At 55.7% G+C, this 27,613-nt stretch overlaps 7 protein-coding genes across 7 annotated transcripts; all 7 read right to left on the bottom strand.

The window, feature by feature from the left end:
• Nucleotides 1-1,667: 1,667 nt before the first annotated feature.
• JKF63_02974 (uncharacterized protein) lies at nt 1,668-2,210 on the bottom strand (the record flags this gene model as incomplete). Its single annotated transcript, XM_067898997.1, has 1 exon — nt 1,668-2,210. One exon carries the CDS (start codon nt 2,208-2,210, stop codon nt 1,668-1,670), a length of 543 nt encoding a protein of 180 aa, XP_067755441.1.
• Nucleotides 2,211-3,143: 933 nt separating this feature from the next.
• On the bottom strand, nt 3,144-3,500 carry JKF63_02973 (uncharacterized protein; the record flags this gene model as incomplete). Its single annotated transcript, XM_067898996.1, has 1 exon — nt 3,144-3,500. The coding sequence occupies one exon, from the start codon at nt 3,498-3,500 to the stop codon at nt 3,144-3,146; it is 357 nt and encodes a 118-aa protein (XP_067755440.1).
• Nucleotides 3,501-4,879: 1,379 nt separating this feature from the next.
• JKF63_02972 (uncharacterized protein) lies at nt 4,880-8,830 on the bottom strand (the record flags this gene model as incomplete). The annotated part of the gene is made up of 1 exon (XM_067898995.1): nt 4,880-8,830. The coding sequence occupies one exon, from the start codon at nt 8,828-8,830 to the stop codon at nt 4,880-4,882; it is 3,951 nt and encodes a 1,316-aa protein (XP_067755439.1).
• Nucleotides 8,831-10,709: 1,879 nt separating this feature from the next.
• Nucleotides 10,710-12,389, bottom strand: JKF63_02971 (uncharacterized protein; the record flags this gene model as incomplete). Its single annotated transcript, XM_067898994.1, has 1 exon — nt 10,710-12,389. The coding sequence occupies one exon, from the start codon at nt 12,387-12,389 to the stop codon at nt 10,710-10,712; it is 1,680 nt and encodes a 559-aa protein (XP_067755438.1).
• Nucleotides 12,390-14,210: 1,821 nt separating this feature from the next.
• On the bottom strand, nt 14,211-18,398 carry JKF63_02970 (uncharacterized protein; the record flags this gene model as incomplete). Its single annotated transcript, XM_067898993.1, has 1 exon — nt 14,211-18,398. The coding sequence occupies one exon, from the start codon at nt 18,396-18,398 to the stop codon at nt 14,211-14,213; it is 4,188 nt and encodes a 1,395-aa protein (XP_067755437.1).
• Nucleotides 18,399-21,089: 2,691 nt separating this feature from the next.
• On the bottom strand, nt 21,090-23,618 carry JKF63_02969 (uncharacterized protein; the record flags this gene model as incomplete). The annotated part of the gene is made up of 2 exons (XM_067898992.1): nt 21,090-21,728; nt 21,783-23,618. 2 exons carry the CDS (start codon nt 23,616-23,618, stop codon nt 21,090-21,092), a joined length of 2,475 nt encoding a protein of 824 aa, XP_067755436.1.
• A 1,009-nt stretch (nt 23,619-24,627) lies between these two features.
• JKF63_02968 (uncharacterized protein) lies at nt 24,628-26,484 on the bottom strand (the record flags this gene model as incomplete). Its single annotated transcript, XM_067898991.1, has 1 exon — nt 24,628-26,484. The coding sequence occupies one exon, from the start codon at nt 26,482-26,484 to the stop codon at nt 24,628-24,630; it is 1,857 nt and encodes a 618-aa protein (XP_067755435.1).
• Between the last annotated feature and the right edge of the window lie 1,129 nt (nt 26,485-27,613).

Here is a 27,613-nt window from a genome sequence, read left to right as displayed (position 1 = left end):
AAATGAAAAACGATATATATATACACTGTGTCAGATACACTCACCCCTTGAAGATGTGATAACACTGTTGTGTAAGAGAGAAAGAGAGAGATGCACGGGTGGGGGTGGGGGACAGTGTGTGTACCTAGATGTATACTTGTGTGTGTGTGTGTGTGTGGCTATGAATGCGCGAATGCAGTGGCTACAAATACCTAGGTACACACCTATACATACTATGGGTGGAAGCCGCGCAGGATCGAAACGGCAGTAAGCTACCACAGATTGTGCGGGGAGATAGGAATTGTGTGACTCCAATGAAAACGGCAAATGCGGACGAGTTGTCCTCAGAGCGACTAGCCGTCAACAAAAATATGTGCTTGATAGCCTATGTAAGTCTCTCTGTCTCTATGTCTGTCTGTGTGTGTGTGTGTGTGTGTGGAGTTGTAAATTTGGAACACCGCCAGTGGAGAATAATACTATGTATATATACATATGTATATCGTATGTATCTCTATGCTGTCCGCTTTCCCAACCCCAAGCCCCCCCCGGTGTGCGCACAATGAGAATCATCACCGAATGGGTGGTACGCGATGACGAGAGAAGAAAAGAAAGAGAAGTGGCAAGTAAGCAAACCAAAGCAGTATCAGCGCAAGTTGGGCACCAGCAGAAACGTTTCAAAAAGGAAGGCAAGAGCCAGAAGAACAGATAGGGAACTTCACGGCAGAACAGCATGTAATATATATTTAAATATTTAATAGATGAGCCTTGAAGCGCCTTAGTCTCCTGCAAAGAGGGGGCTGTTGGGGGAGCCTTCACTAGAAGAGCCGCCAGTGACAGTCCAACGTCATCTGATGTTGCGGGAAGCATGGAATCGGCGCCTGTGTCTGTGTGCGTGTGTTCGCGTGTATGTGTGTGTGTTCGTGTGAAAATCAAAAAAATTGCAGCGCCGTGCGCTCGAATGGCAGAGAAGCTCATGTTTGCGTCCGCGTGGGGCCCTGGTGGGGCGACGCTTTGAGCCTCCTAAGCAAACGCCCACATCCAAACGACAACACCAGCGCGGTGCCATTCCATCTTGTAAGTTCTGCATGTGCATATATATATACGCTGATGCACAGGGCCGTGCGTGAGCACTTGACCTCCCCCCAGCCCCCACCCCGCCTCACTCACTCACACACGCACACACACACCTTTCTTATTTACTGGGAAGGAAGAGTTGCAGCGACTCTTGCAGGCGATAACCACCTCTCCCAATGTCTCGTCTTATCGCTCATCTTTTCGTTCTTTGTTTGAAGCGTTACGTTACACACGTCACCATGTATTCTCTGTTTCGGAGATAGCAGAGATATCCTACGCACCCAGGGCTCCCACCGATATACACCAAACAAAACTCTGAGAACCACTAAAAAGCAGTGCGAGCATGGATCTAGCTCTTTCAACGGCGTGCGGCTGGGGCTTTGAGTGCGCAGAGAGAGCGGGGGGAGGGAGGAGTGAGTTCCCCCAGGTCACAACAGGCCGCTATTCGCTGAAGTCTCGAGAACTACCGGTGGTGTGGGCAGCCGACAGAGTTACACAGACGTAGCAAGAAACAAAGAGAAGCACATCCGATAGATTGCGGACCTCTTCGCGGGAGGAAGGGGAGAGGGGGGGAGGTTGCGAAGTGGGCACTCGGTATCTGATAGACTTTCGCCCTAGAGACCCAGCTGAACCTTCAGCTCCTCTACCCGCTCGCGAATCTCCTCCACGGTCGAAGTCATCTGCTCCAGAGTGTCATTGGCGCGCACGAGCACAATCTCCTCCCTGTAAGCCTCGCGGGCCTCCTCCTCGCAGATACACTGGATTTCCGCCTCCATGTTCTCTGATCGCTTCGCCTCGCTATACTGCCGGTTGGATAGGCGCTCAAATAGAACCTCCGTAGATGTGTGAAGGACGACTACAATGTGGAACCAGCGCTCGGGGAACAGCTCGCTGGAGTGGTAATCAACAACGTGGTTGCCGCCCTTTACCATCATGGGCTCCATAAAATCGAGCAAGCGATCCTCGTCCTCCTCCTCAATGATGTGCGTGTCGAGGTTCTCATCGTACTCGGTGTAGAAGTGATGCTCTTTGACGAGCTTGCCTACTTCCACGTGCTGGAAGTCGTCCAGCTCATCGGCAATCATCTCCGCCATCGAAGTCTTGCCCGTGCCGGGGGTGCCGGTGATGAGAATGTTAATGCCCTTTGGCTGCTCCATGGCTCCTGTGTGTGTGTGTGTGTGTGTATGTGTGTTGGGGTTGGGGAGAGGGGGGGGGGTCAATAACGAGTTAGCGGTGCGGATATCAAAATCTTAAAATTATAAATTTTTTTGGCAATGCAGTGCCAAACTTGTGCGCGCGGATTTTGTGGTGTTAGTGGGGAGGGAGGGAGGGAGGGAGGGGATAATCCGTGCGAAAATCTCGCTACGTGCGATGCACGCAAAGGGGGAGGCAGCACAGAGGTGAACGTGTATGTGTGTAACGAGGTCGGGGTGGGGAGGAGTTCTCGAAAATGAGCACGTGAATGGGCAACGGCGAGATATACAGTGGACGATACGGTAGACTAGAGATACCATGTCGAAGATTGTGGATGCGATACTCCACAATGAGCCATATGCAACACGAAGAGGGGCCACACACACACACACACACACGGACATATGATCCCATGAGCAGGTTAGCAGCGTCTTCTCACACCAAGAATGAGAGAATATAAACACACCATATCCATAAATGGGGCTTTAGACTGTGACGAAAAGAGAAGTGAGACCTCCCAAAGCCGCTGCAACCGCAAAGCAAAGGAGGTCAACTCGCCCCCTCCCCCTAAACAAGGGCACTTCACACCCGTACATGCACACGCACATGCGGACGCAGTACAGGAAGTATAAATAATAATAACGACGAGCGTCGACATCTCAGCAAGGAAGGGCGCCTCTGCCAGCCAGCCGTGGACAGGTGTGAAGGCTACTGCGTACCCTGCGCAACTGCTTCTTCTGAACTTTTCTTCGCTCTTCCTCGACACAGCTCCGTCCCAAAAAAAAAAAGACCACACTGCGGTGTGATCAAGAAGCGAGACTCCTCTGTGGTGCCCCCCTCCAAATGGAACAACCCGCTGAATAGGCGATGCACGTAGACGTCAAAGCACGCACCCTTCAAAACAAATTGCGGCGTCGAGGTTGGCGTGACGGGGTCCACGCCGCTTCGACAGACATCTGTTCGCGGCGACGCTGATCGGCTTGATGACGTCTGAACTCCTCTTCAATGCTTCCCTCATGCGCACTCTCATCATGTAGAGCGGCCCCGCGGTGTTTCTCCCACATGTTTAGCGACAGGTACTTGAGCTTATTCAACTTCTTACGACCTAGTTGATGACTACGCATCGCGGCGTGCTCCTTGAAGCGCTTTCGCTCAACAGCTTGGTGGCACACTGTGCACCACATTTGGTCCGGCGGAAGCAGTTCCGCCGCCAGCTGCGATGGCCGCAACTGCCGGCCAATGTATTTTTTCATTCTACCCCGGCTCCTCCGTTCACTGACTGGTGTAAGTACACGGTGCGCCAGCCTTCCACCCCCCCCCCGCCTTCTCTTACATATATGTATCAGCCTCCGTGTGTTTGCGACGAAGATGGGACACCTCCTCGACGCACAAAACCCCAGGAACACATACAGGGAATCAAGTATAAATGATAGAAAAGGGAAGAGGGAAGAGAGGGAAAGTCGTTGCTGCTGCGCAAGTCCGAAAAAAAAAAGAGGGATCTGAAGGAGAGAAACGAGATCTACACCCCTCCTCGAGGAATGCAGTGAATCACCAACGCTTCACCATTGATAAAAAAAAATCATGTCGGTAAAGCGCACTTGCGTGCCTCCTCGCACTGGCACGACGTGCGGCACTTCTTTCCTCTCTCCCCCCCCTCCCCAAACCTCCCCCCGAGGGTTACCTAGCACTCTGCCCAAGTAGAGTAGGGGATCCCCGCTGTGTCCCTTTACTTCGCTGAGTCGCACCAGAAAAACACACCCACGCCCGCGCACATCGGACAAAGAGTGTGCATGCTCATGTGCCCATTGGTGATGTCGGTTCCTCCAGAATATCGCACGATGCGCCGCGGGGTGCACAAAGGCGTGTGTCTCCTTCCTAAATTGAAAATAAAATGTTTTGTTTTTTGTTGCTGTTGTTTACCCCCTAAATGTATCCATGTTGTCATACAGCAGGTGATTCGCGCTCGAAAACTCTACCGTGGCCTGCCCACAGGCGGCACCCCCCCCCCACGCCTCATGCGGCAAGGCCACTGTAGGCACACCGTTACAGCGATGCCCAACCCACACATTCGAGCATGCTCCCCGAATCAGCTCCTACCCACCCGCTGCACAGATTTTTTTTTTACGTGGGTCAATCCTCAGGATGGCCAAAGCTCCTCACTGGAATGGCGGACGAGCGGAGGAGAGGGAGATGCGCTGGAGCTCCCCCGACAGGTCGCCGATAACAGAGATAAATTAAGCAGCCTCGTCGCCACGTGTCGCTCCGACGCGAAGCTGTTGGAGACATTACCACTCGGCACCACTAGCGATACATCCTCTCGGAACACTTCATGTTGTACGCGTCTTCCACAGTTGCAGTCGGGAGTGAGACAGAATGCAGAGGGAACTATAAAGGGATGTTTCACATCTGTGAAAAACGGGCAGCGAACGCCCATTCCCTTTTTTCTTTACACCCTCCCCTCCCCGCTGCTCCCACGCTGAGACAAGCCTCCTCCATCATCCCGGAGCAGCGAAAGAGAAAAAACACGCTCCCACACAGGAGGAGGGGGGAGGGAGGAGGAAGCGGCCACGTCGCTTTGGTTCCCACCATGTCTACTCACTGCAAACCAACAAGGATGCCGATATGCCAGAACTCACGTGTGGACTCTGGTATCACTCTCGCTATCATCATCGCTGTTTGCAGTGCCGTCCACGTCACTCTCCGTACAGGAGCCACTGTGTCGGGTGTAGATGGGCAATTCCTGCTGCGTCACCAGCATGGGGCAGTCTGCATCTCCCCCGGTACCACCGCTGTCCTCGTCGCTGCAACGAATCCATTCTCCTATTCCAGATGAAGAGGTCAACGAGACGGTACTGTGGTCCGTATCCCCCGGGTTGTGTGCAGAAGCCATCCCCTCCGTCGCATCTGCGGTTGTCGTCACAACGAGGAGGGAAGAAGCGCTTTGCTGCTGTGACGACTCCCGCTCTGGGTGATACACTATGTCACATGGAGGGTGTGGCCGTCTCACACGATGAGAGCGAGAGGTGTGGGAGTGCGAGGAATCATAGCCCCATCCATCGCTACGCTCGAAGTCGCCCCAGCCCTGGCTGCCGTGAAGTGGATACGATGCAATATAGCCGCCATAGCCATCACAACTGGATGCGTGCTCGGAGACTTCGCAGATGTCACCAAAATAGAACTCTGCGGTGTGCTGCAGGGGTTGTCTCATGAAAGAAGACCTTGTCTGGCTGGTATCGGAGGTCTCTACGTCAACCACCATGCGGTCAAGCTCCTCTGGCGAAAAGAAGATTGGAGAACCCATGCGCGTGGGTCTGGTGGCGACGGTGGTCGACGGCGTCGGGGTGGTGGAGTTGGTGGTGTTGACGTCATCGCTGCTGTCGGCAGAGGTCGAAGAGGAAAGCAGCACTTTCGATTGTGCGGCTTCGACCCGCGTCACCGCCGTCGGCCTGGAATCGGAAGCATCCAATATAGTTACACCCTCCGCACGCGACCGCTTTCGCTCGCTTGAATGGCCCCCATTACGAGTCGCACGCGCCGCCTCCCTTTCAACACCGTTTCCAGGCCGTTGATCCACTAACCATTCGTCAGCCGTTAGCGGCGATCTTTGGCTTGGACGTTCACTAGTGTTCTGGGTGGCGAGAGGGACTAGGCTATGAAGGTGGCTGCGAAGCTCGTGTTCCGAGGTGCAGCGGCGCGACGGTGGCGGAGTGGAGCACGGCGCAGTGGACGTTGTTGGCTGCTCCTCGAAGATCCCTAGCGCGGCTGTAGAGGTTGGCATATGTGGGTGAGGAGACGGTAAGGACACCGCCGGCGAAGGCAGCAGCGCTGAGAAGGCGGTGCCTAGGAGAGGCGGTGGTGTCGCGTGCACCTTTCCTTCCCTCACCTCATCCGCACCTTCGCGGCACACGAAGGGCGTTGCCTCGCAAGACGGTGCCGCTGGAGAATCACCCCCCGCGCAACTACTGCTGCTGCTGCTGCTGCTGTGTCGGGCGGAACAGATGCCGCTATCAGTCGTTGACAATGCTGAGAAGGCCCGGGATAGAGGCGTAGCGAGGATTCCTGCACCAGACATCCTTAATCTACCTTCGGTGTCGCCCATGGCTTGATCTGTGCCGTCCCTGTTTGAGCCCTCGCCCAAAGCTTCATCCAACTCCGCTGTCAGGTCGCCACTACTGTTTCTTTTCTCCATCGGCACTTGAACCGAAGCTACACCGTCCTTCAAACCGCCCGTGAGGGTCATGTCTTCGACATCACCACGGCAAAGTGCAGTCGTCCCTTCGTCCTCGGCAAGTACACCGCTGTTGGGCGATCCAGATAATGAGGCGATGGAGTGAGAAGAGGTCGCAAAGATCACTCGCTGCGTAGGTCGCTCTTTCGCCGTAGTCGTCGCTGGGCCACCAAACACGGTCCTAGGTGGTGTGTGAGGTGAGAGGGAAACCTGAGTGCTTGTCCGGTATATCAGCGGCGTTGCGCTGAAGCCCATGTCATTGAGCATCGTCGCCGCGCCGGAACCGCGTGTCGAGGGTGTTCTCCACACCAAGGAGCTCCGTCGCTCTCGATGCTGATGACTGCCGCAGCTCCCTTCACGAGCACCCTCTGTATCAGCGATATTGGCGTTCATGACAGTCTCCTCGTCCTCGTAGAGGAACACATCATTCATGTCAGACAACGAGTCGCGCGTCGGCTCCGGTAGCCCCTGCACCGGTGGCAGCGACGCCGTTTTCTCCTCCATGTCGGCGAGGGAAAAGAAAGCTGCAGAGCCGCTCGGCTGTTCCGAGAGCCTCTCGTGTCCGCTGTTGTGTTGCCCTTGGGGAACGATAGCATTTTTCTTCACCAAGGCAGCCCCCGTTCCTTCCAAACTGCCCGTAAACCCTGCGTCCCCCTCTGGGCCTCTCAACACAACCTTTACACGATCCTCTTGTAGGAAAGGAACAGGGTGAGAACCACCTCCCTCGGCGGCGAGCAAAGATGCAGGAAACGCATGGCCAAGTGAAGCAACGGACGGCGGCGTGGAAGCGTACAGTAGCGTCTGGCTAGAGTCTCGGCTCTCTGTGGAGGTCAACCGCAACTCTGACTCGGATGGCATTTCACTCAGTGAGATCAAAGTATGCCGCTCCGCCCAACCAGAGGCCTCGACACCGTCGTAGTAGTTATGCGCAGCAGGATGGTGAGATCGAAGACTAAGCAGATGGTCCAACAAGTTGGATCCGACGTCTTCTCGTGCATCACTGATTCTTCCCATGGCGGATGCAGAAGACAAATGTGACTGCGCCTCCGACGGCGAGGGAGCCGCCAGTCGTTGCGTGAGTTCCTCCTCCGGCTGGCTTTGCTCAATCCGCGGCGCAACGCACTCTGCCTCCAGTTTTACAACCCCTGCAGCCATCAGCGTCGCTGCATTCTCGCACGGTAGCACTGCCGCCCCCGACTTGGAATCAACTAGACGCTCGATGTTGAGACCGCGCTGTGAGCGCAGGCGGTCTATGACAACCTCGCCCAGGGATGGTGAGACCAACGGCGTCTTGGAGGCACCCTCATCGTTCAGCGAGGTCGGGGGTGGGAGACCTAGACGAAAATATTGGTGCTGTGCGTGCACAGTGAAGACGCTCGGGGCCTGCAACCCTGCCGTTGCGGCAACCGCTTCCGATGGCATCACGCCGCTCTGCGAGATATGTTTTGCCCGCTCAGCTGGGGGAAGCATCTTTAGACTGAAAAAGGCCGCATAACACGACCCACCCTTCACCTCACCACCAAGGCTATCATCCTCTGCATCAACGGCGTTGATAGACTCCGCCTCGGATGGCGTGAGAAAAACGTTAGCCGAATCGTGCTGCCAATGCATCCACTCCTCTGCGGACGGCATAATTGGAGAGCTCGTGGAAGGAGCCAAGGGTGACTGCAGAAGCGACGGCGACGGCATCTGCGCATTCGTGTCGCTGCGACGAGCTGACATGCGCTGCAGTTGGTCAATGCAAATCAAAGGCGCGTCGGCTGTTCCGGCAGAAGCGGCACGAGACTGTGTAAGTGGGGCGCCTGGAAGAGTGGAAACCTGACGCGTAACGACTGTCGCCTCTGTCGCAAAGGACGGGGAACAGCGAGCGCAGCAGTGGAAGGGCAACGTGTCAGAGCGGCACAACGGCGCCGCTGCACACCCTCCTCTGTCCAGCGTTTCATCGGTGCAAGACAACAGCCCCGCGAATCGGGGCGCGCTCGACTCGGCAGCCGGCGGAGACAGGGTCACGGACGAGGGCGTGAGCCGGTGCTTCTCTACAAACGATGCAGTGGAGTCAGCTGGCACATGCAGAATGCAGTAAGTCGATAAACGGCTCTCTAGCCCTTTACGAAGCTGGTGAAGCGTCGCGACGAGCGTCTTTCCGCCCGCTGGCTGGAGAGGTGACAAAGGAAGAGACGCCAAGGGGATGAGCACATCACCCCGGTAATCGCCCGACCGGCTGCGAAAGAGAGGCCGCTTTGGTGCGGACCCCTGGCCCGCCTGCCCTTCAGAATGCACCTGATGGACACTGGTGTCTGAGAGCGGCGTGCATTGGAAAAGAGAGACACGGACACAGTGACGCGAGACAGCCATCTGGGGAGCGCGGCAGATATCAATGTGTGTGACCAGATAAACGAATACCTCAAAATGCAGTATCTCTCCGATAAAAAAAAAAAGAAAGGCTTTTCTTAGTTTTTTTATGTCTATGTACGGGTGTAGCGCGCCGATGCCGCCCCGCCACTCCCCTCCCTTTTCCCTTTAGAAGGGATACTCGTATTTGGAGGTGGCGAAAACCAAAGATGAAACCCGTCTTGGGTTGACAGTCCACTTTGGGCGTCTGTCTGTCTGTCTGTCTGTGTGTGTGTGTGTATGTGTTTCTTTTGTGTGGACACCCCTCCTTGTGGAGTTACCTTCACCGCCCCCCCCCCTCACCCACGCGCACACGTTGTCGAGTGAGGAGTACGGGGGAGGGGGAGAAGGGGGAGAAGGGGGTTCTCCTAACAAATGGCACCTCTATAACTTTCCACGCCCACTTTGACGTGCACTGGTTTACTTTTCTTGTGTTTATGCGTTGCCTTTGAAAGGTGAAGAATCAAAGGAGAAAAGGGGAAAAGGGGGCCCAGCGAAGGGAAGTCGCGAAAAGCTCATAAATGTAGCCTATAAATCATCCCACAGATGGTTGAGGTAGCCAGTCTCTCTCTCTCTCTCCCCCATCCTCCTTCTCCCCGCACCGCCGCGACCACCACCACCACAAACACACACACGCACGCAGAATGAAATGACGTGTGTTGTGCAGTAGCGCTTCCTGTCTCAAACGCAGGAGTTCCTTCGCCTGCGAATAACGCATATTGGCTTTTAGACCGCCCAAGGGAGCCGTACGCTGCCTCTGGCAAGAGCCGCCACAAGGCTGAGCGTCGCTGAGCGGCGGGGCTCACTCGGTGCCTTTTCACTACGCTCCCTTTCCGGCGGGAGTCGTCGTTTGCAGCCCAGTCCCCGGAGCGAAGAGAGCGACAACAGAAATGTTGCGCTAGAGAGACGCAAGACGCACACACATGTGAAGGATGGGGTGAGTTGTCTCATCTACCCCACCCCTCTCCCTCCCGCGGTTTGGAATGAAAGGCCGACGGTATAATCTCAAGACATTTTTTCTTTCTGTTTTTCCTACGAGTTCCTGTACTTCCACGACAGCCATGCGACCACCCAGGACGGAGCGCTTTCCAGAGAAACCTCCCCAACACATGCGCACATATACACTCCAGGGCACAAGGGCACATTTTAGATTTTTCATTAGTCGCCCCCCTACCCCCCTCCGGGGGGGGGGGGGGGGGCACCGTCCAATGCGAGGAAAGACAAAAAGGATGCACTGTCGGGGGTACCAAAAACGAGAAAGATGCTGCCTGGTCTGTGCGGCTAGCGTCACCTCGATTCGCACACACACACACACTTCCCATTAGCCCACTCAAAAAAGGCGATACTATATTTATATATGTCAAGATGCGATGAGGCGATACGATGCTGCCACACGATTCCTACGATGACGAGAACAGCACTGGGCGACATCATCCTCAACCACGCGGGATAAATCAAATGGGAGAAAGAAAAGACAGCGGGCACACAGCAAGGAAGTCCCACGTACACGCATCCAACTCGCCTAAGCACCACACGCATTAATATATACATATCTGCGTGCGTGTGTGTGTGTGTGTGTGTGGAGGGAGGGAGAGAGACAGAGGGGGGGGGGGAAGAGCCACACAACAGAGGAGTGTTGACGAAGGAGGAAGTGATCTTGATAGCATAAAGACGACCGCGCTGAAAGAGAACCGTTGGATGGCCACAGAGACGGCACCCAGTCCAACCGCCACCAAGCCCTTACACACCAAGAATAGGAAAAGGGGAGGGGGGGAACAACAATAGAAAAAGAAAAGGCGTGCGATTGATGCAGAGGCATAACCAATGACCTCCCTCTCATCTACTACTGCCTCCCTCCTTGAATCACACGCAGCACCCCGGGGGGTGGAAAAGTTGCGAGTCCGTTCATGAATACCGGGCTGCGCTTCGGTGCAAATTCACTATCCTCTTCGAAGCTCAGCTGGCGCGCCACAACCTCTACTACAGGCTTCGCGACAGTGTCAGGAGCGGAGGGCGTAGTGTCGGCCCGCGCATGGGTAGCTGCTGGAGTCACCACGGAGCAGAGTAGAGCATCCTGTCGGTGTTCATTCGGGGATCGTGATGGGCACTGCGCTCTTGCATCTTCCATCATCAGATGCATATTCTCGTCTTTCGACAGTGGTGGAGCAGCCGTCGCCTGGATACAGCTGGGCTGTGTCGTGGAGGAGACGGCCAGCGCCTCGGCTGTGGTGGTGGTTGTGCTGCTGGGCGGGTAGCAGCAGGTGTCAGATCGGTGATTCTTGTAGGGAGGCTGCGAGGACTCCTGACCCTCATGCTGGTAATGCGAACGCTCCTCGTTGTCGCCGTCCACCTTTTGGGTTCCGCTCCGTGGTGGTGACTCCCCGCCACTGGAGGATTCAGTGGCACCTCCGCTGTCCCTCAAGGACCGCGGTGACTGCGTGCCATAGGGAGAGTCCGGAGACGATGCTGAGAATGTAACGTTGGAGAGATGAAGCTGCACAGCCGGGGGCTGGCGTCGGCTACACTTGAACCGGCCAGTCATAATCTTCTCTGGGCTTGACACATAGTTCGCAGCGAAGTGCTTGTGTGCCTCTGGGCCCCATCGAATACGTTGCGCCTCACGCTCGCGCAGTGTCGCTATCGAAAGCGCAATGTTTTGCTCCTCTGCTTTCCCTTTATCTTCCTCCTCTTCCCCCTCCGAGCCGTTGTCCTCTCCAGAGCTTTCGACGTGCGCCACACGTTCGCTGTGCTGCCTAGTGATAACCGGCGTGCTGCTGCTCTCTTGTGCAGGTTGCGAGACCGTGTGCGAAACGGAGAGGGGGGCCGCCATGTTTCGGATAGTCTCGTCCCTGCTGAAGACGCCTGGGCCATCGCAGGCAGCGCCATCGACAGCCACATCAGCTGGTGGTGCGGCAACGCTGGCGTTAGACTCCTTCTCGGCTAGCGCAAATGTCAGTGCAGCTGGCCCGGGAGCTCTCTCCCCCTCGGTGCACGGTGCCCCTGCCACCGCCACTGTTTGCTTTGGCAAGGTCGCACTTTGCTTCGATGGAGGAGAGCTTGCCACACGGAAGCGCATGTATACGGTTTCCTTCATCACCTGCACCACCTGCACCACGCAGTCGTCAGAGAAAAGTTCGACGGTGCGAACGGGTGACACGTCAGCCCCCCCGCCACTGCATGTCACACACTCCTCAGGTTCGGCCGAGCACGCGGCGTCGCTGGGAAGCAGAATATACACATCCGTAACAGAGATGCCCCTGCGACAGAGCTGGCGCACGACATCGTCTGTTTCCTTTGCAGTGCGACGCAGGGAGAGCATGTAACGCATCATGGCGCCCTTGGCCAGCTCTCGCACCGTCATCCGTGTGGTAAGTGGCACACGCAAGGTCTTTGGTTTCACAGCTGTGGAGAACGACCCCAACACTTCAGAGGCGCCTGCCATGTTGAAGCCTGGCTCCGGTGTCAGTGTCACCGCGACGAAGCTGGGCAAGGTGACGGTAATGGTGCTAGTCATACACTCCATGGCCACTGACAATGTAGGGGGAGGGGGGAGGAAGGAAGGGGGAAGGAGAATCACGCAAGAGATGAGCTCGGCGAGCTGGAAACGTTCCAGTAAGAGGAGGAAAAAGAAAACAGCTCAGTTTCGGAGATTCTAACCAACTCAGGGGGTTTCTCTCCCTTTTTGTATGTGTGTGTGTGTGTGTGTGTGTGTGTGTGTGTGTGTGTATGTGTGTGTGTGTGTGTGAGGGTCCCGTAATCTTCTATTAGTTGTATGGTCAGAGTATCTATGCAAGTACCACAATAGGCTTTGCAGCTCACGACTGCTGATTGGCCTTTGCGTGCTCGAGAGTAAGCTTCGTCTATGAAAGCAGAGTGCGGATACGTCACGAACGCCAGTAACCCCCACCCTCTGTCGTTAAGGTCGGTATGTTCTGCTGTTTTTATATGAGTATTTCTGTGAGTTGGTTGCGTGTGCGCCACACACAAGCACAAGCACACTCCGCGCTCCTCTACTTCGACGGAAGAAATTTGAATGACGAAGGGAAATTTAAAAAAAAAATGCTGGGAGCCGAGTCCTTGAACTGTGTCCTGTGAGGATGCATCAAAGTCAATATCGAAAAGAAATGGAGAGGTGAGGGAAACAAACGGCAGGGGAAGGTTCAGGAATCATGGAGTGCAGGAGGGGGGGGGGGAATTGATGGAGAGGCGCGTCCTATTCCAGCGCAGTGCCACACTGCGCCGATTCTCGAACACCCCATTCATCCACCTCTCTGTGAACGCAGAGAGGCAGGAGGGCGGGGGGAAGAGGGGAGAAGCGGAGGAGGAAGCCGCCGTTGACCTTTGTCTTGTTCTTGGAACTGGTGCAACCGAGGCGCAGAACAGCGGGCACTTTTTCCCTCCCAACTACCCGCGCGTGTGTGTCTGTGTGCCTGTGACTGGGAGGGAAAGGGGTCGGCAGCACCTCTTTTTCTTTTTAATTTGGATTTTGCTCCACTGCACATTCGGATCAAGCAGTGAAGCAAGCATTAACGCAGAGAGAAGACGAAACATAGAATGAACCACGTGCATGGTGTTACAAAGAGAGATACATCTGCAGAGTGAAAGAAAGTGAGATCGACTCCTGCTCACCACCGTTGACGACACGGCAGTAAAAGCAGTATCTGTGCGAGAGAGAGAGAAACAACAATCGAAAGAGTGTCTGCGTCGCTCACAATGAAAAATAAAAGAAGTACAGACGAAAGAAGGAAAAGCAGCACTTTGACCGAACACGAAAAAAAAAAAAGAGCACACCGCCCCGCGCCTACGAGCAACAGCAGCAACAAAGGCAAAAAAAAGCGGTCACTACTCGTAATAAAAAGAGCAAGAGCCACAGAGTCTTCCCATGTGGGTGTTATTCCTTTGTTTGGTTTGCTTGCTGCTTTCGGGGAGGAGGGAGGGATACCTTTGATGTGCCGAGGTTGGGGGCTTACTCCCCTCCCCTCCCCCCCCCTCCCGCACCTCAACTCAACCGCCGCGCATGCGCGTCTCGTTTGATGCTCTCGGCATGCAAAGTGGTGGAAGTCGAAAGGACTCCGTAAAAAAAAAAAGAGAGAAAAACAGAGCAGGAAACGGGGGGGGGGGGGGGGAAGACGGCAGGTAGCACTGACGGCTGTGTAGTGCGCAAAGGCAACGGGAGCCAATGGACCTCAGACGAGGACAGGGGCATGGAACGATATGGTGGTCCATCCCTGTGTATTTTGGTGCTCGGCGCATCCTGTTCTGCTGCAACGACACTTTTCTGCCGCCTGGTCATTTGTCGACAATATCGACACGCTCGGGAACCAAGACGTCCACGCCACTGCACTCATCCTCCTCGTGACCACCAACTAGTCCACAGGCCTCCCACCATCCTCACAGCGTCCATGCTGGTTTCTGAGACTCGCCGAGATACCTGATCAGTGAAGGAGCGCAACACCTCAGCACTGGAGTGCGTGACATCCTTGAGACGACACACATTCACAGACTCTTTCATGGTTGTGCTGAATTTGCTGGCGCTCGACATCTGCGACGCGTGGCGATCGAAGAGTGTGTTCAGCATATTGAGCATTTCCTTTTCGTTGTAAGGGACTGTGTGGCGGTGCACAGCGTAAAGCCACAACTCGTAGAAGATGGCAGCGAAGGGGCGAACGTGCACAAACCACTCTGCCGCGGAGCTGAAGAAAGCCTCGCGGATCTCGGCAGACGAAGGTTCTCGTGCCATGGTTGGGCTCGCAGGCGTACGCCCAGGAGCGCCGACGAGTAACTCGGGCCGCGGGGCACAGCCTCGAGGACATGATGGGGTGACTGCTGTCGACGACGTGGACAAACATGCGCCCTGCCTCTGCTGGCATTGCACCACAGCAGCGAGGAAGGCGTCGTCGATGCGCACGGTGGAGCGCGCCAACTTCTCCACAAACGTCTTCTCCGAAAAGATGAAGCGAAAATCAATATGGAGCAGGGCACCCTTGGTGCCGATCAGCACATTGCCCTTGTGCCGGTCGCCGATGCTGAAGATGTAGTTCAAAAGAAGAAACAGCTTTGCGGAGGCAAGAAAATTAATGCAGCCCTGCGTGCCGCGAGACAGCACGTAGCTGGCGATATCCATGTTGTCCAGGTTCGACAGCTCACGTCCCTCCGCCTTCTCAATGAGCCCCGAGTCGCACGAAAGCGGCAGCACACTGTAGTCCAGCATCTCCGCGCTTCCAATCTCGCTCGACAGGAGCATCTGCAGCAAACGGGATGAAACACACATGAGCTGATCACGCTCGACATTCTCGCGCTTGTAGAGGAACATGTATTCCTGTGGCGAAGAGTCAGCGAGCGACTGGGTAAAGACATGGCGCATTGATGACACCGGCTTCGCTGCAGGTTCTGACATACTCGTGACAGGGGAGCCTGCTGGCGCCTCCACGGCGTCGCTCTTTTCCCCCGCCTCACCTCTTCGCAACGCACATGGATTCCCTGTATTGGGAATATCTCCGCCAGGATTCTTGGCCGCCGCCGCTGCCGCCGTGTCGTGCGCCACGTGTTCTGCAACGGACCAGGTACTGAATGCGAGCCATGTGGGCTTACTCGCCGCGTTCGGCGCCACCTTGACACCAGAGAGATGAATCGACTTGAGTACAATATACGGCTTGAAGGGGTTCAAAATCGGATGCGGAAGGTCAATGTACGCCTGCTGATATTTTCTCCGTGCCGAAGGGGGGCTCGATGTACCACCCGAGGTCCCACTAGCCGATACACGTGTATTGTTTGCGCCCCGTATACAGTATGAGACGATCCAGCTCACCACGGACGTCTGGCTCACGACAGACGACTGGGCACAGAAGCGGTCCAGCTCGTTAAAGAAGTCGAGCGTTGCCACAACGCGGTCACGCGCAGCCAGATCCCTGCGGCCCACCTCCGCGATAATTCGCGTCCGCCAGAGGCCGAAGAGGTCCTCGTCGTACCCGTAGTCTGAGTAAGTCGACTGCAGCGACAAGAGCATTACGAACACGAGGGAGAGACTCGAGTTGGCCACTACCGGTATGACGCGCTCGAGCAACTGCTGGAAGCGGCGGCGCTGCGCAGGCACCAGTGCATCTTTGTGCAGCATGTCCAGCAGCCAAATGGTCACGACTTGACCTTCCGTCACGTCTGACAGCACCGGCAATGGGAGCGGCGTCGCTGTGGGCAACGACGACGACGACGCCTGTGCAGAGAAGGCAGCGGCTGTGGCTTGATTCGCATCTGCCAACTGTTTCCACAGTGGAGTGGTGATCAGGTACACACGCGTCATGCGCTCGAGCGCTTTGGATACGTAGGCGTCGTACACCTTCGCCGGTGCGGCGCACAAAAGCTCCGCGCATTTCACAAAAAAGTAGCTCGATCTGATCTTGGAGCAAAACGCGGTACAAAAAAGGTGCCAGTGGCTGAAATAGGGAACCACCGGCAGCTGAAATGCGCGGCGCTTGGACTGCACCGCGGACACGGTTGGCGCAGGCGACGAACCAAGCAAAGCAGCCAGCACAGTGTCTGCGCGGTTCAGCACTGAACTGCTGAGCCGCGAAATGAAATAATACGACGCATCCGGCACCCACAGGTTCTCTGTTGCGATATATTTCAGCAGCAGCAGGGCCGCCTCGGGGTGGTGTACAACCGGAGTGGACGACGTTGGACCATCGCCAAGCAGAAGAAAGAGGCTGTTTTGAAGCAGTATACCGACCGGTGTCTTGACAGAATGCAGGTCAGCGTCGCAGTTGTGCAGAAGCAGACGATACTCACTGATGCAAAGCTCCGCCGCCTCGCGCCACTGCTCATTCACGGTGCGGCAGAGCGCCAAGTCGCTGAACCCCAGCCCAGCGAACGCGAAGAGAGCACCAAGGTAGTGCAGCTGACTCACGGTTTCATACTCCTTGTAGCACGTATCGCAGACAAGGCGCTCCTCCGTCTCGTCAGCGCTGCCAGGCTTGGCCAGCTTCGCAAACGAGTAGTGCGCCCGCTTTGTGATGCAGAAGACACACAGGCGAACACCACAGCTGCGGCAGTGATGGGCGCGGGTGCCAAGGGGGCGGGAGACACTAATAAAGATGCGTCCACAGCTCGGGCACGAGTCAGATGACTCGTCGTCTTTCTGCCAGCTTGGGTTATGCAACAGCTTCGTGAGACCAAACGTGTTCAACTCATTTTCTTCACCGACGCCGCCAAAAGCCGTGCGAACTGCGGCGCTACCTTTCCCCTTTCCCGCAACACCAGCCCCAACTGCCCCCACAGCGCCCATGGCACCGTGGCCTTTATGGGCGTAGCCGCCAACAGCGTCCGTCGGCTTCACACGGCGACGCGCGTTCGCGACGTAGGATAGCGTCGCGTCGAGCCGAGATACGCGCGCGCTCTGTTGCTGTCGGGAAACGCCCCGTGAAGGGAAAAGATGCTGGTCATTTTTGATCTTCTCGTTCACCCAACGCAGTTCAAGGTTGGACTCGGAGCGGGCGCCGGAGCGATACGGTTCGATTTCCTTCAAGTGGAAGCTGGAGCGCACCGCCTTGCGAAACTTCTCGCAATCCTCGGGGCGCAGGTCAGAGAACCCAGATACGATCCTCTGCGCCAGCGAACGACAGTGATCTGTGTACACATCGGCGAAGAGACGACCGCAGAGATGAAAAGCGGCACTGTAACCGCTATGCACAGTGTAGTTTCTCCTAGACGGCGGCCCTGTCGCTGACGCGCCTGCGATCGTGTTTGTGAAGAGAGACGCCACCCCACCCGCCGAAGGCGACGCGAAAAAATCGCCTCTGTTGGGAACACCGGTGCCGACGTCAACGTTGGCGTGTAGACCAGATCCTGAGGCCGCTGGTGCAGACGCACACGCTGATGTGCCTAGGGTATTGGGATCGAGGTGATAAGCGACGCTCGACACCCGGAAAAAGAAATCTGAATTCTCGCTCAGGGTCTGCCGTAGCGTCTCCTCGAGCTTTCTAGGCGCCGGAGCGCCGGGCGGCGCTCCGCTGTTGATGCTGCAGCTGGAGGGAATACCGGAGACCGCACTGTGGATTGAGCTGCAACCTAATCCTGCCCCACCCGCAGCACATGACCCTGCCGCCGTCGCTGTGACGGTCGGGTCGCCAGGCATGCCACGGCCTACGCCACCAAGGGCACTGCCGCCCATAAGTAGGTTGGGGCCACTGCTGGTGGCAGCAAGGCCGCTGCTGTTCATTCCGCGCCGCGTCGCAGAGGCGTGCTGAAGCCGTTGTCGCTCGTACATATCCAAGTACTCAACAAACTCCTGCATCTCGAAAGGTAGTGAGCCATCAGATTCGGCCGCGGGAATGACTGAGTTGCTAAGAATGCACAGAAAGACGGGATCCTCGAGGTGTACGCGGAAGCGCGTGTGACTCACCCGGTCGTAAATACTGAGCCAAACCGATCCGGTGCAGATAACCGGTGGTGTGGGTAGCCGGCATAAGGCTTCCAGATTCTCTGCGCGGCCAGTGGCGGCAGCTTCTGGCGCAACGGCTGCTGCTGGTACGTTGCTCATTCCCGTGTGAGACGGGAAGCGTGTCACCCGGACACTTCAAGTAAGAGCGACGACAGCCAAACGAAGTCCTCCGCGGTGACAGGTCAAGCAGGTTCCCTCACAGGCAAGGAAAGCGAAAACCCTGGGCTTCGAACCTTTAATGGGAACTTAGATGCTGTTCTTGAAGCTGGCGGTGGTCACACATAAAAAAAAAAGCTGAATAAATCTGCCAGATGCAGCGCTGAGAATCCGAGGTAGAGTGTGGCCAATAGCATGGGGGGGGGGGGCAACAGCAGCAAATAAAATGCTGAAAAAAAAACAGAAATGAAAGTAGAAGGCACTTTCTATTCCAGCATAGAAGATTCACCGTGGCGGCACCCAGGAAGCATGACCGACTTGCGCTGTACCGCAAGCTACGAGGAATAGTGGCAAGATGAAGTACAATTCGGGGAAAGGAGACGAGACGAAAAGAAAAAAAGCGAAGGACAAAGCCGACAGAAGTACAAAAACGGCGACGTGGAAGGCACGCAAAACACCACAACACCAAAAAGAAAAAAAAATTACACCAACAACTCAACCAGTGAATGCACAATGCGACTAGACTGTGTATATAAAGATAAATCAACACGGGCACACACACACACACGCATACGCATACGCATACACGGAGAAGCAGAGAAATAAACACGTCCCCTTTTTTTTTCGAGTGGGCAATAAAAAGGGAGCGTTGACAGGGTAATCGGGGAAGGGGGAGGGGGGAGGCGGTGAGGTGAATGCTGGTCACTGAGGAACGGGGGACAATGAATAGAAGTCGGGAATGGTCTGCGGGAGAAGAGGGCGGGGGGTAGGGGTAGGGGAGGGAGGGGGACGGGACAAAAAAAAGCGATCCCACGAGAACAAGCGAAGGACCTTTCACGAAGACAGAGTTGGGAAACTGGGTCGTGGGGAGGAGGAGGGGGGGGGCTGCGCAAATAAAGAAAGAGACGAAAAAAAAAAAGATTGGATGGGTCCAAGAACACGTGAGGACGCGGAGAGGAGGAGAAGAGAAAAACACAACGTAACAAATACCACAGCAAAATAAAAAAACGACGACGACCGTTGGGCAAGACAGGACAACGAGAGCAGCGGTAGCAGTACAAGGAGCCAAGTAATTCTGCCCAGAGGGGAACGGATACCAAAATCGAAACACAACACAACAAGAAAGGTTCTTCGAGACTGCTTTAAGAAAAACAGCAGAGAAAAAAATTGGAGGAAAGTTGGGCTCTAGCGGAGAAGTGCGAAGGCCTAAAACGAGGCAACGCAGTTGAAAGTTCGAGTTTCTTTTAGGGCGGGCAAGGAGGGGGAGAGGGGAACCTGCGTGGCCAACTTCTCTCTCACAACAAACAGTAAGACGCACAGGAAAGGGGTAAAATACAGCAACACCAGCAGCACAGCTCAGAAGAACGGAGACAACAATAGAAAGCCAGAGGAAAGTGGGAGGGGGGGACTAGAGAAAGGAAGACGACCTGAAGAAACTCCAGGACGGCTGCGCAAGCGGCCCTGTCCGTGGAAGAGACAAAACACTAAAACTCTCAAGAGGAAAACAAGATTACTTTGATCTGCACCCGTACACGAGACAGAGGAGTAACTATGCGGGCGCGTGTGTGTGTGTGTATGTATGTATGTGCACGCACAATGAAGTGCGGGTGAATCAACTCAAGAAATAATCAAAGACGACACGAACATAAGAGAAAGAGAGAAGTCAGGGGCGTGCGGATAGGAAACGAGGCAAGCGTACAGCCAGCGTCTTACTGAAAGATGCCCGACCCTCCCCCAGCCCTCGTTCTCTAGGACCTTCAGGTTTACCAGCGTACACAGAAACACAGAAGCAGCGCGAGCAGCGACGGTGATAGCAAACAAAAAAATGCGAGCCAAGGGCGCCTGTCACATGCGAAAATTTCGAGAAACGAGAAACACGAAACTGTCCAGTTTGTGTAGTCTCAGCATTCTCTCTACCTTGTTCTCGCCTGCCGGCACACACACACGCGGCGGCGGCGGCGGCGGGGGGGGGGAAGGGGAGAAGAACAGCATGGGGATGTGATCAAGTAAATCGAGGAGAGGAGAGAGTCAGGTAAGGAGAGAGTGGAAACAAAAGCGACATACGGATGGACATCATCAAAAGACTTCATCCATTACTGCTTCACTGACGCACATGGGCAGCACGCAGATGCGAAAGAAGGTAAAGGGGGCTTTACGTGTCAACGAAAACCGGTAGTTGACCCTTCATATTCACTTTGGAGAAGTATGCGTCTTGACTCCCCCCCCCCCCCACAGCGTCAGGGGAACGTGGGCCTCGGCGCCAGGTGCTAATGCGGTGCAAATCGATTCAGCGTTGCCGCTAGTCGTTCTGCACACACACCCCATGTTCATCTACTTCTTCAGGCGCGCATTCCAAGCCAAACGAGACGTGGCACAGATATCAAAAAAAAAGGGGGCGTCCTCAAATCGCTGCACTTCGGCCTCAACGTCTGTCTTCTGCGATCACGCGCAAGACGATTCCGACGGTAGCTACAACCACACAGCCTCACTGTTGCAATGAAATACAGCGGATGGGAACAAAAAAAAAAGAAGAGTGTACTTCTAAAGTGAACACACACACACACAGACACACAAACAGGTCATGGAAGAGAAATCTAACTGCAAGCGAAGAAGACGTCGACGCGCCCACGCAACTTATTCAATCTTCTCCTCCTTAACGCGGGCATCTCCTCCCTCCTCCTGCTCTGCCTTCGCATACGGCGTAGCATCGGTACTGTGCATCGTGAAGCTCAAAAACAGTTCGGGGACGTAGCGCCACAAAAGCTGTGCGTATACTAACGCCGGAGAGTCTGTCCACTCCGTTAGCGAGCCCAGTACATCCGCATCGCTAGCGAAGGGTGCTCGGGGAAAGAGACGACCAGCTGAGTCGTGCTCCCAGAGATCTCGATGTTCCGCAAACAGCGGATGATCCTCGGCCAGAGCTGACTTCCGGCGTGTGCGACGCTGGCGGCGGGTATACAGGGGAGGGGGGTCCGTACTTTCGGCAAGGAGTGCTTGCACATTGACGCCAGCGAGGTTCAGCACTGGCTTGGGCGACGCACACAAGAGAGCAGCAGTGGCGTCAGCCTCGGTGGTCAGCGTCCCTGACCCTGTCTCCTTGCGCAGCGCCACTCCTGCTCCTCGTGCATCACGAGTGTTTTTCGTCGACGCAGCCTTTTTCAGGGCGGCAATCGGGGCTGAGATCGAGAATGATGCGGTGCTTACTGGCAATGAGGCTGCAAGAGCGCGATGCTCCGCTATTCCCGTGCAAGCCTTGACCAAGCACAGTGGCGGGTACATTGCAGAAACGTCTTCATCGCCATTTGCATCGGTAGGACGGGTACTTGCCACAGCAAGTGTCTCTGTTTCAGGCAGTTCCGATGCTGCTGCCTCCTCAGTGTGCTCTCCAATATTAGGGGGCATCGAACGCGCCTGGGACCCCTCAAAATCCTCTGCAAGCCCGTGTTGTTGAGCTGATCCTGGGAGACCACCACCAGTACCACCGCAATCACTTGCGTTCATATCTTGCGCTTCCTCGGATACCTGCACCAAACCCAGTATCCTTTCCTCTTGAGGCCTCTCGCAGACGCTCGCCTGGGCCGGGAGAGTAGCAAAAGCCAGTGCGTTAGTGGGGATCGAAATGGGTCGCTCGCAGGCCTCTTGATCCGCGCAAGGAACGCTCGCAGACTCGGTAGCCTCCTGCAGAAAAAGACTGCTCTCTGGCTGCGCAGACAACATCGGCACCCCACCGACTTCCTCCGTAGCCGTTTTCTCGCTGCCTGACCGTTGGACGGCACAATGCGGCTGCCAGTTGGGAGCCGGTGATCCCGACCGACAGCGCTTTCGAGAAGCGGGCGGCATCTTCGCACGCTTCCGTTTTACTGAAAGCCCTGCCGCCTTGACACCACCTAAACCGCCAGCAACCCCGCTTTGCCGAACATCGTCGGTACCTGAGCTCGCGAGAACACCGTAACACGCTGCTTTCTCGACCGCCTCCGCCTGTATTGTCGGTAGCTGCCCTGCCGTTGTGGACGCCTCGATTGAGACCCGCTCCCTGACCTGGAAGCTGTCACTGGCGTCCGTGTCGGCGAGTACAGAACTCAAGGAAAAAGAAGGCTCCGTTATGGATGCCTCACCAGGGACGGCATGTGCCTCCTCCCGACCCACGGGAGCTCCGTCTCCTGAGACGCCGCCCTCGCTGGACCCAAGCGCTTGCAGCTGCGCCAGCACCCTACTTTCCCCTGGGGTGCTAATGGACATGTGATGCAATGCTAGCTGTTGCTGCTGTGATGCCGGCAAAAAGATGTCGTCCTGGTCTGCAGAAGGTGCCGCTGAGCTGCATGTCGCCAGTGAGGCCCCGGCAACTCCCGTGTGCGACGAGTTCTCCACAAATGCACGCCCCCCTTTAGTGGGACCCTCTGCAAGATCGGCAGTGATGATGTGCGCCGCCTTGGTGGTCTCCTGCGGCTGCGAGAGAGATGAAAAGACTGACTCCTTCGAAAAGACACATCCGAGAGAGAAGCCGAAAGTATCACTGCGGCGCTCTTCGCTGGCAGCAACAGCTGGTGTGAGTGGGTTTGAAGCCTTACCCGACAGCGCAAGCGCAACTGTGGGCGGTGAACCCTCCCCTGTGTGCTGTGAGAATGACCCATCGCTGATTTTTGTAAAAGGCTCTGAGGAGGACGATACCGTCAGGATAGACGACAATGGAGTCGCTTCCTGATTTCCTGAATCGTCGAGGGGGAGGGGTGCCGTGGCGAGCAAAACTGGCTGCAGTGCCATCATGCCGCCAATGCGCTCTGTTGGACTTGCACTCGCGCTCACGCCCGGACGCTGCTCTAATTTGATACGCTGCAGCGGCTCAAGACGCGGTAGTTTTTCGAGAACGTTAGATGGTGCATCCATGACCGCCTCCGTTTTTGCTGTGTCGGTCAACCCCTCAAATACGGCGGAGGCCTGCGGCAAAACGTCACCGCCTAGCACAGACAGCGTTTTTGCGTCCGCGTTACTGCCCATCGGGGAGCGCACGAAAGCGCACTGCGTCGCTGACGCAGTGGCATGAGTGGCCTCTCCATCTGTCCGTAATGACGACGACGCCACAGGAGGGACGGCATCACTGCTGGTTGGCGATGATACCGAAATACAGCTGGATACCGTCGATGACGCAAGGGACGACCGACTCATGGGTGCGTACAAGATGCAGAAAGCAACAAGGGAACCGAGAGACACGCAAGGGCATGAACGTCCGCCGTTCTAAAAGAAAAATTCGAGCTTTCCACTGAAGCTGTTGAGCGCATACACAATAGGGGCGTGCGCGTGGGCACAAGCGACCAAGTAGCCCTCATAAGGCAAAGGACTAAAGTTGAAAGCCACGGAAAAGCAGCACAAAAAAAAAGGGGGAGTGTGTGCGGTATCGAGTATACAATCAGCGGCAAAAAAAGGTGGAGCATGAAAAACAAGAACGAAAAGAAGTGATCGAAGAACGCGCATCGGTAAGGGAGGAGAAAAAAAAAGGGGGAGAGAGTTCCGAGCTCGAAACATATACAGGCATGATAAACTGAAGTGTGCCTCTGGCTCACTCCATTTGAAAAGCCATCATTGGCATCTGAGAAACGGGGATCAACGAAAACGGCGCAACACCGGCTGTGGCGCATGATGATATCCTCGTCAGTAAGATGCCGCATAAGCCACACGTTTTCCTTCTGCGATTCCCTGGCCTCAGTTCGGCGCGCCGATAGGGAAGTCTCCCAGTCGTTGTCTCACTCGAGGTTGAGTACGAGGAGACGTAGAACGGGGGGCTTCGCATTCTTTTAAGCGTTTAAAACCTACGCGCGAACAGCGCACAACACTATCACAACCACCATTGAAAGAAACAAACGAGAAACTTCGAAAGACCGGAAGCTCACAGACTTGCAGCCGAGTCTGTCACTCCCCACCGGGTGCTCATCGCATCGCCAGAGAAACGCACTCAGCGAGGACCACGCAAAGAAAAAAAAAACAGAGAAACAGAACAGCTCATTCCTAAGCGAGCTGCATGCAGTCTCTGACCACGCTCACAGCAAGGCACATTCATCACCGCATCACCTCTTACATTATTGCCTGCGGGGCTGTTGTGACCCCCCCCCGTTGCGCGCGCGCGGCGGCGGCAGCGGCGGCGGAAAGGAGGGGGGGGGGGGGCAGTGATTTGCGAAAGTCAGCGCCGACGCTGCTGCAGACGTAGGTACTCCTTCGCGGTAACTACGTGGCCGCGAGCATCCTGGATCTCCTCGTTGTCCACATTGTCGCGCAGTCGCTTTCGGAAACCGGCTTCTTCCCCAGTGAGCCGTTCACGCATCTGAACCACCTGTCGAATCGAGGTGATACCTTCGTAGCTTTTCAGGTGCTGCACCACACCGAGACGGCGAAGACCCTCAGCGTGTCGCTCCGCGCCGAAGTGTTCGCGAAAGACTTTCGGGCCCTTGTAGATCGTGCCACCGCACACATCACACCGGAACACCTTGTCCAGTTGGTGCAGTTGTGCAAGCCAACGGGGAATGGGCTCCCCGTTTTCACCGATCAGCTGCTCCCCCTCATCCTCTAGCGGTAGCTCCGCTGCAGCTGGGATGGGTAAGACGGGCGTCGGCCCGCTCGTCTTACCTTGCCCCCCACGGCGACTGCTTTTATTGTCCTCGAGAGCCATCTTCAAGTTGTACTCCGCGGCGTGCGCCACAGTGCCCTCCATCGTGTCTGCGGAGTTCTTGCGCACCTGTTCCAACGAGTCCAGAAAATCCTTCTCAGCAACTTCGCGGTCGTTTTCAAGCTCTTCCATGGTTCGACTGTAGTCGCGCAACAGTGTTTTGTCGGTGGTCTCCAGAGTAGTGTAGAGAAGCGACTGCAACAGCGCTGCGGCTTTGGCTTCCATTACGCAGACCATCTTCACATCGAGGAGGCGCGCAGGGTACTTGGATGTCGATGCCGCCGCATCGTCAGAAGTGCCGCCAGCCTGCTCCAGGTCCCGCACCAGCCGCTCTAGCATCGGCAACGGCCACAGGCTAAACTTTTTCACGTGCTGCCGCAGAGACGGCGGGATCGCAAGTCCGCAGGCAACTTTGTTTTCCACCGCAATGCGCGCTGGCAACGAGGGTTTGCCCGCAGATGACGACCCTTCTGCGCCGACAGCCCCATCGTCCGGTTGTCCAAACTCTGCGCCGTGGGTATCCTCTGGCTCATCCTTTGCAGATCCGCTCGCAGCGACGCTCGTAACCTCCGCCTTGGCCTCCAAGAGGGCCGCCCAGTACCTCTCTGCATCACACTCCACCTCCGTCAAAAGACGCTCCAACGCCGCCAACTTAAGAGGATGGGTGCGCCGATAGAAACCCTCAAGATAGGAAAGCAGCTCCGAAACAAACGGTTTGTAGAGGGCAAAGCCTACAATCTTGCGGTGGGCCTCGATCTCATGCAGCAGAAGCTGCGGCAACGATTTAGTGAAACAGAAGAAGTCTAATCGGCCAGGCCACATTGACGACCACTTGAGAACCGACGAAGGCGAGAGCGGATTCAACGCCTCCTTTGCCTCTGCTGACGCCGATGCGCAACCCTCTGCAAGTGTCTTAGTGTGCACCATAAACGCACTATAGCGGCTGTAGTGTGCATCCATGTCAAAGCAGGACCCGAAACGCTCGTGTGCGGTGAAGACATCATCGAGCAGCCTTGGGTTCGGCGCGTTAAGCTCATTCCTTACTATTGGCAGATCTCGGTAGATGTGGTGATACTCACGGATGTCGGCGATCTTCGCCTCAAACTCTTTGAGCGCCGCCGCGATGTCCTCTGGGCTATCCGACGCTGCCTGCTGCACCTGCACAATGTCGTCCTCGTCCAAGTACGCGTCGAGCAACTTTTCGGCCGTGCAGCGGACGAGGCCCACCTGCTGTAAGGTGAAGTGGTCAAGCAGAATGCGGTGCCTTTCGTTTTCGATGGAAGCGGCAAAGAGTCCCTGCTGTACGATGGAGTCGACACAGCGCTCAATGTCTGCCTCCAATGAACGAATTCGTTCCAACACGTTTGTCTGCATGTTGTGGTACGAGAGAACAGTGAGAGGACGTGAAGCAATCGAGCCGGTTCGGCACGGCGCCGAGCGACGCCGTTTGGTGAGGAGGTACTGTGTGAATTAGAAGTGTATTACCTCGAACAGGTACCAGCGGACAACTTGCCTCTCCCCTCACCCTTTGATCTCTCTCGGCACTTACGAAAACTTAAAAAAAAATGAATGGAAGCAGAACAGAGAGCTATTAGTGCACACAACGCACCATAAAACAGCGCCAAAAAAAAAAGTAAAAGGGTCAAGCCCCACTATGGAGTGAGGGGAGGGAGGGAGGGAGGGAGGGAGAGGGAAACGGTGCGCTACTATGTTCGATGCGGTACTTCCTTCGTGCCTTGGGTGTGCGTATATGCGTGTATGGGGTGACGCCTGAAGCGATTTGCCGACTCTATTTTTTCCCTCCCCAGTTGCGAAGATGGCCTAAGAGATAGATGTGTGTGTGTGTGTGTGTGTGTGTGTGTGTGTGTGCGTGGAGGGAGGGGGGAAGGGGGAAGGGGGAAGGGAGAGAATTGAAGATTTGAGGAAGAAATCCAGATCAACCTAAGAACTCGTGCGCCCGTCAACAACAAGAACGAGCGCGGAGCATGAGCATGAGCATTGCGATTCACTGGCAATGGGAGCTAATTTATCGGGCCAGACGTCCACTGTGTTATCCAGGAGGCACAGATACTATTTAAGTATCCAAATTCAGCGCGCACGACACAAGTGCCTCAAGGACAAGGTAAGAGACGGAGTCAGTCGAGCGTCGCGTGATGCATCACGCACAGCCGTTGACTCCATCTCGGCGCTCCGACCTCTACCCCCTTTGGGGCACGAGATCAGTTGTGCCTCTTCCCTCTACTGCCACACAGTGCGCTCAGTCCTTTCCTCACGGCCTTGAGTGATGCACCCTTGCATTTTTCTTTAGTGCGTGGTTCAATTGTGGTGTCGTAGAGCAAAACATGGGAAAATTTGATACACGCCCGAAGGCAGAGGTACGAAGGAAGAGAAAGAGGGCAGGAGGGAGGGGGGGGCGAGATAATGAAGCCAAACAGCGGGGCGAGGTCACATCACGTAGGTGTTCCCCCCTTCTCATCCACATCACCCGAACGGATGCCTCTCC

The sequence above is a fragment of the Porcisia hertigi genome, chromosome 30 (assembly GCF_017918235.1).
Source record: "Porcisia hertigi strain C119 chromosome 30, whole genome shotgun sequence".
In the NCBI taxonomy this organism is placed as follows: domain Eukaryota; phylum Euglenozoa; class Kinetoplastea; order Trypanosomatida; family Trypanosomatidae; genus Porcisia; species Porcisia hertigi.
This window is presented reverse-complemented; position numbering and strand designations above follow the sequence as displayed.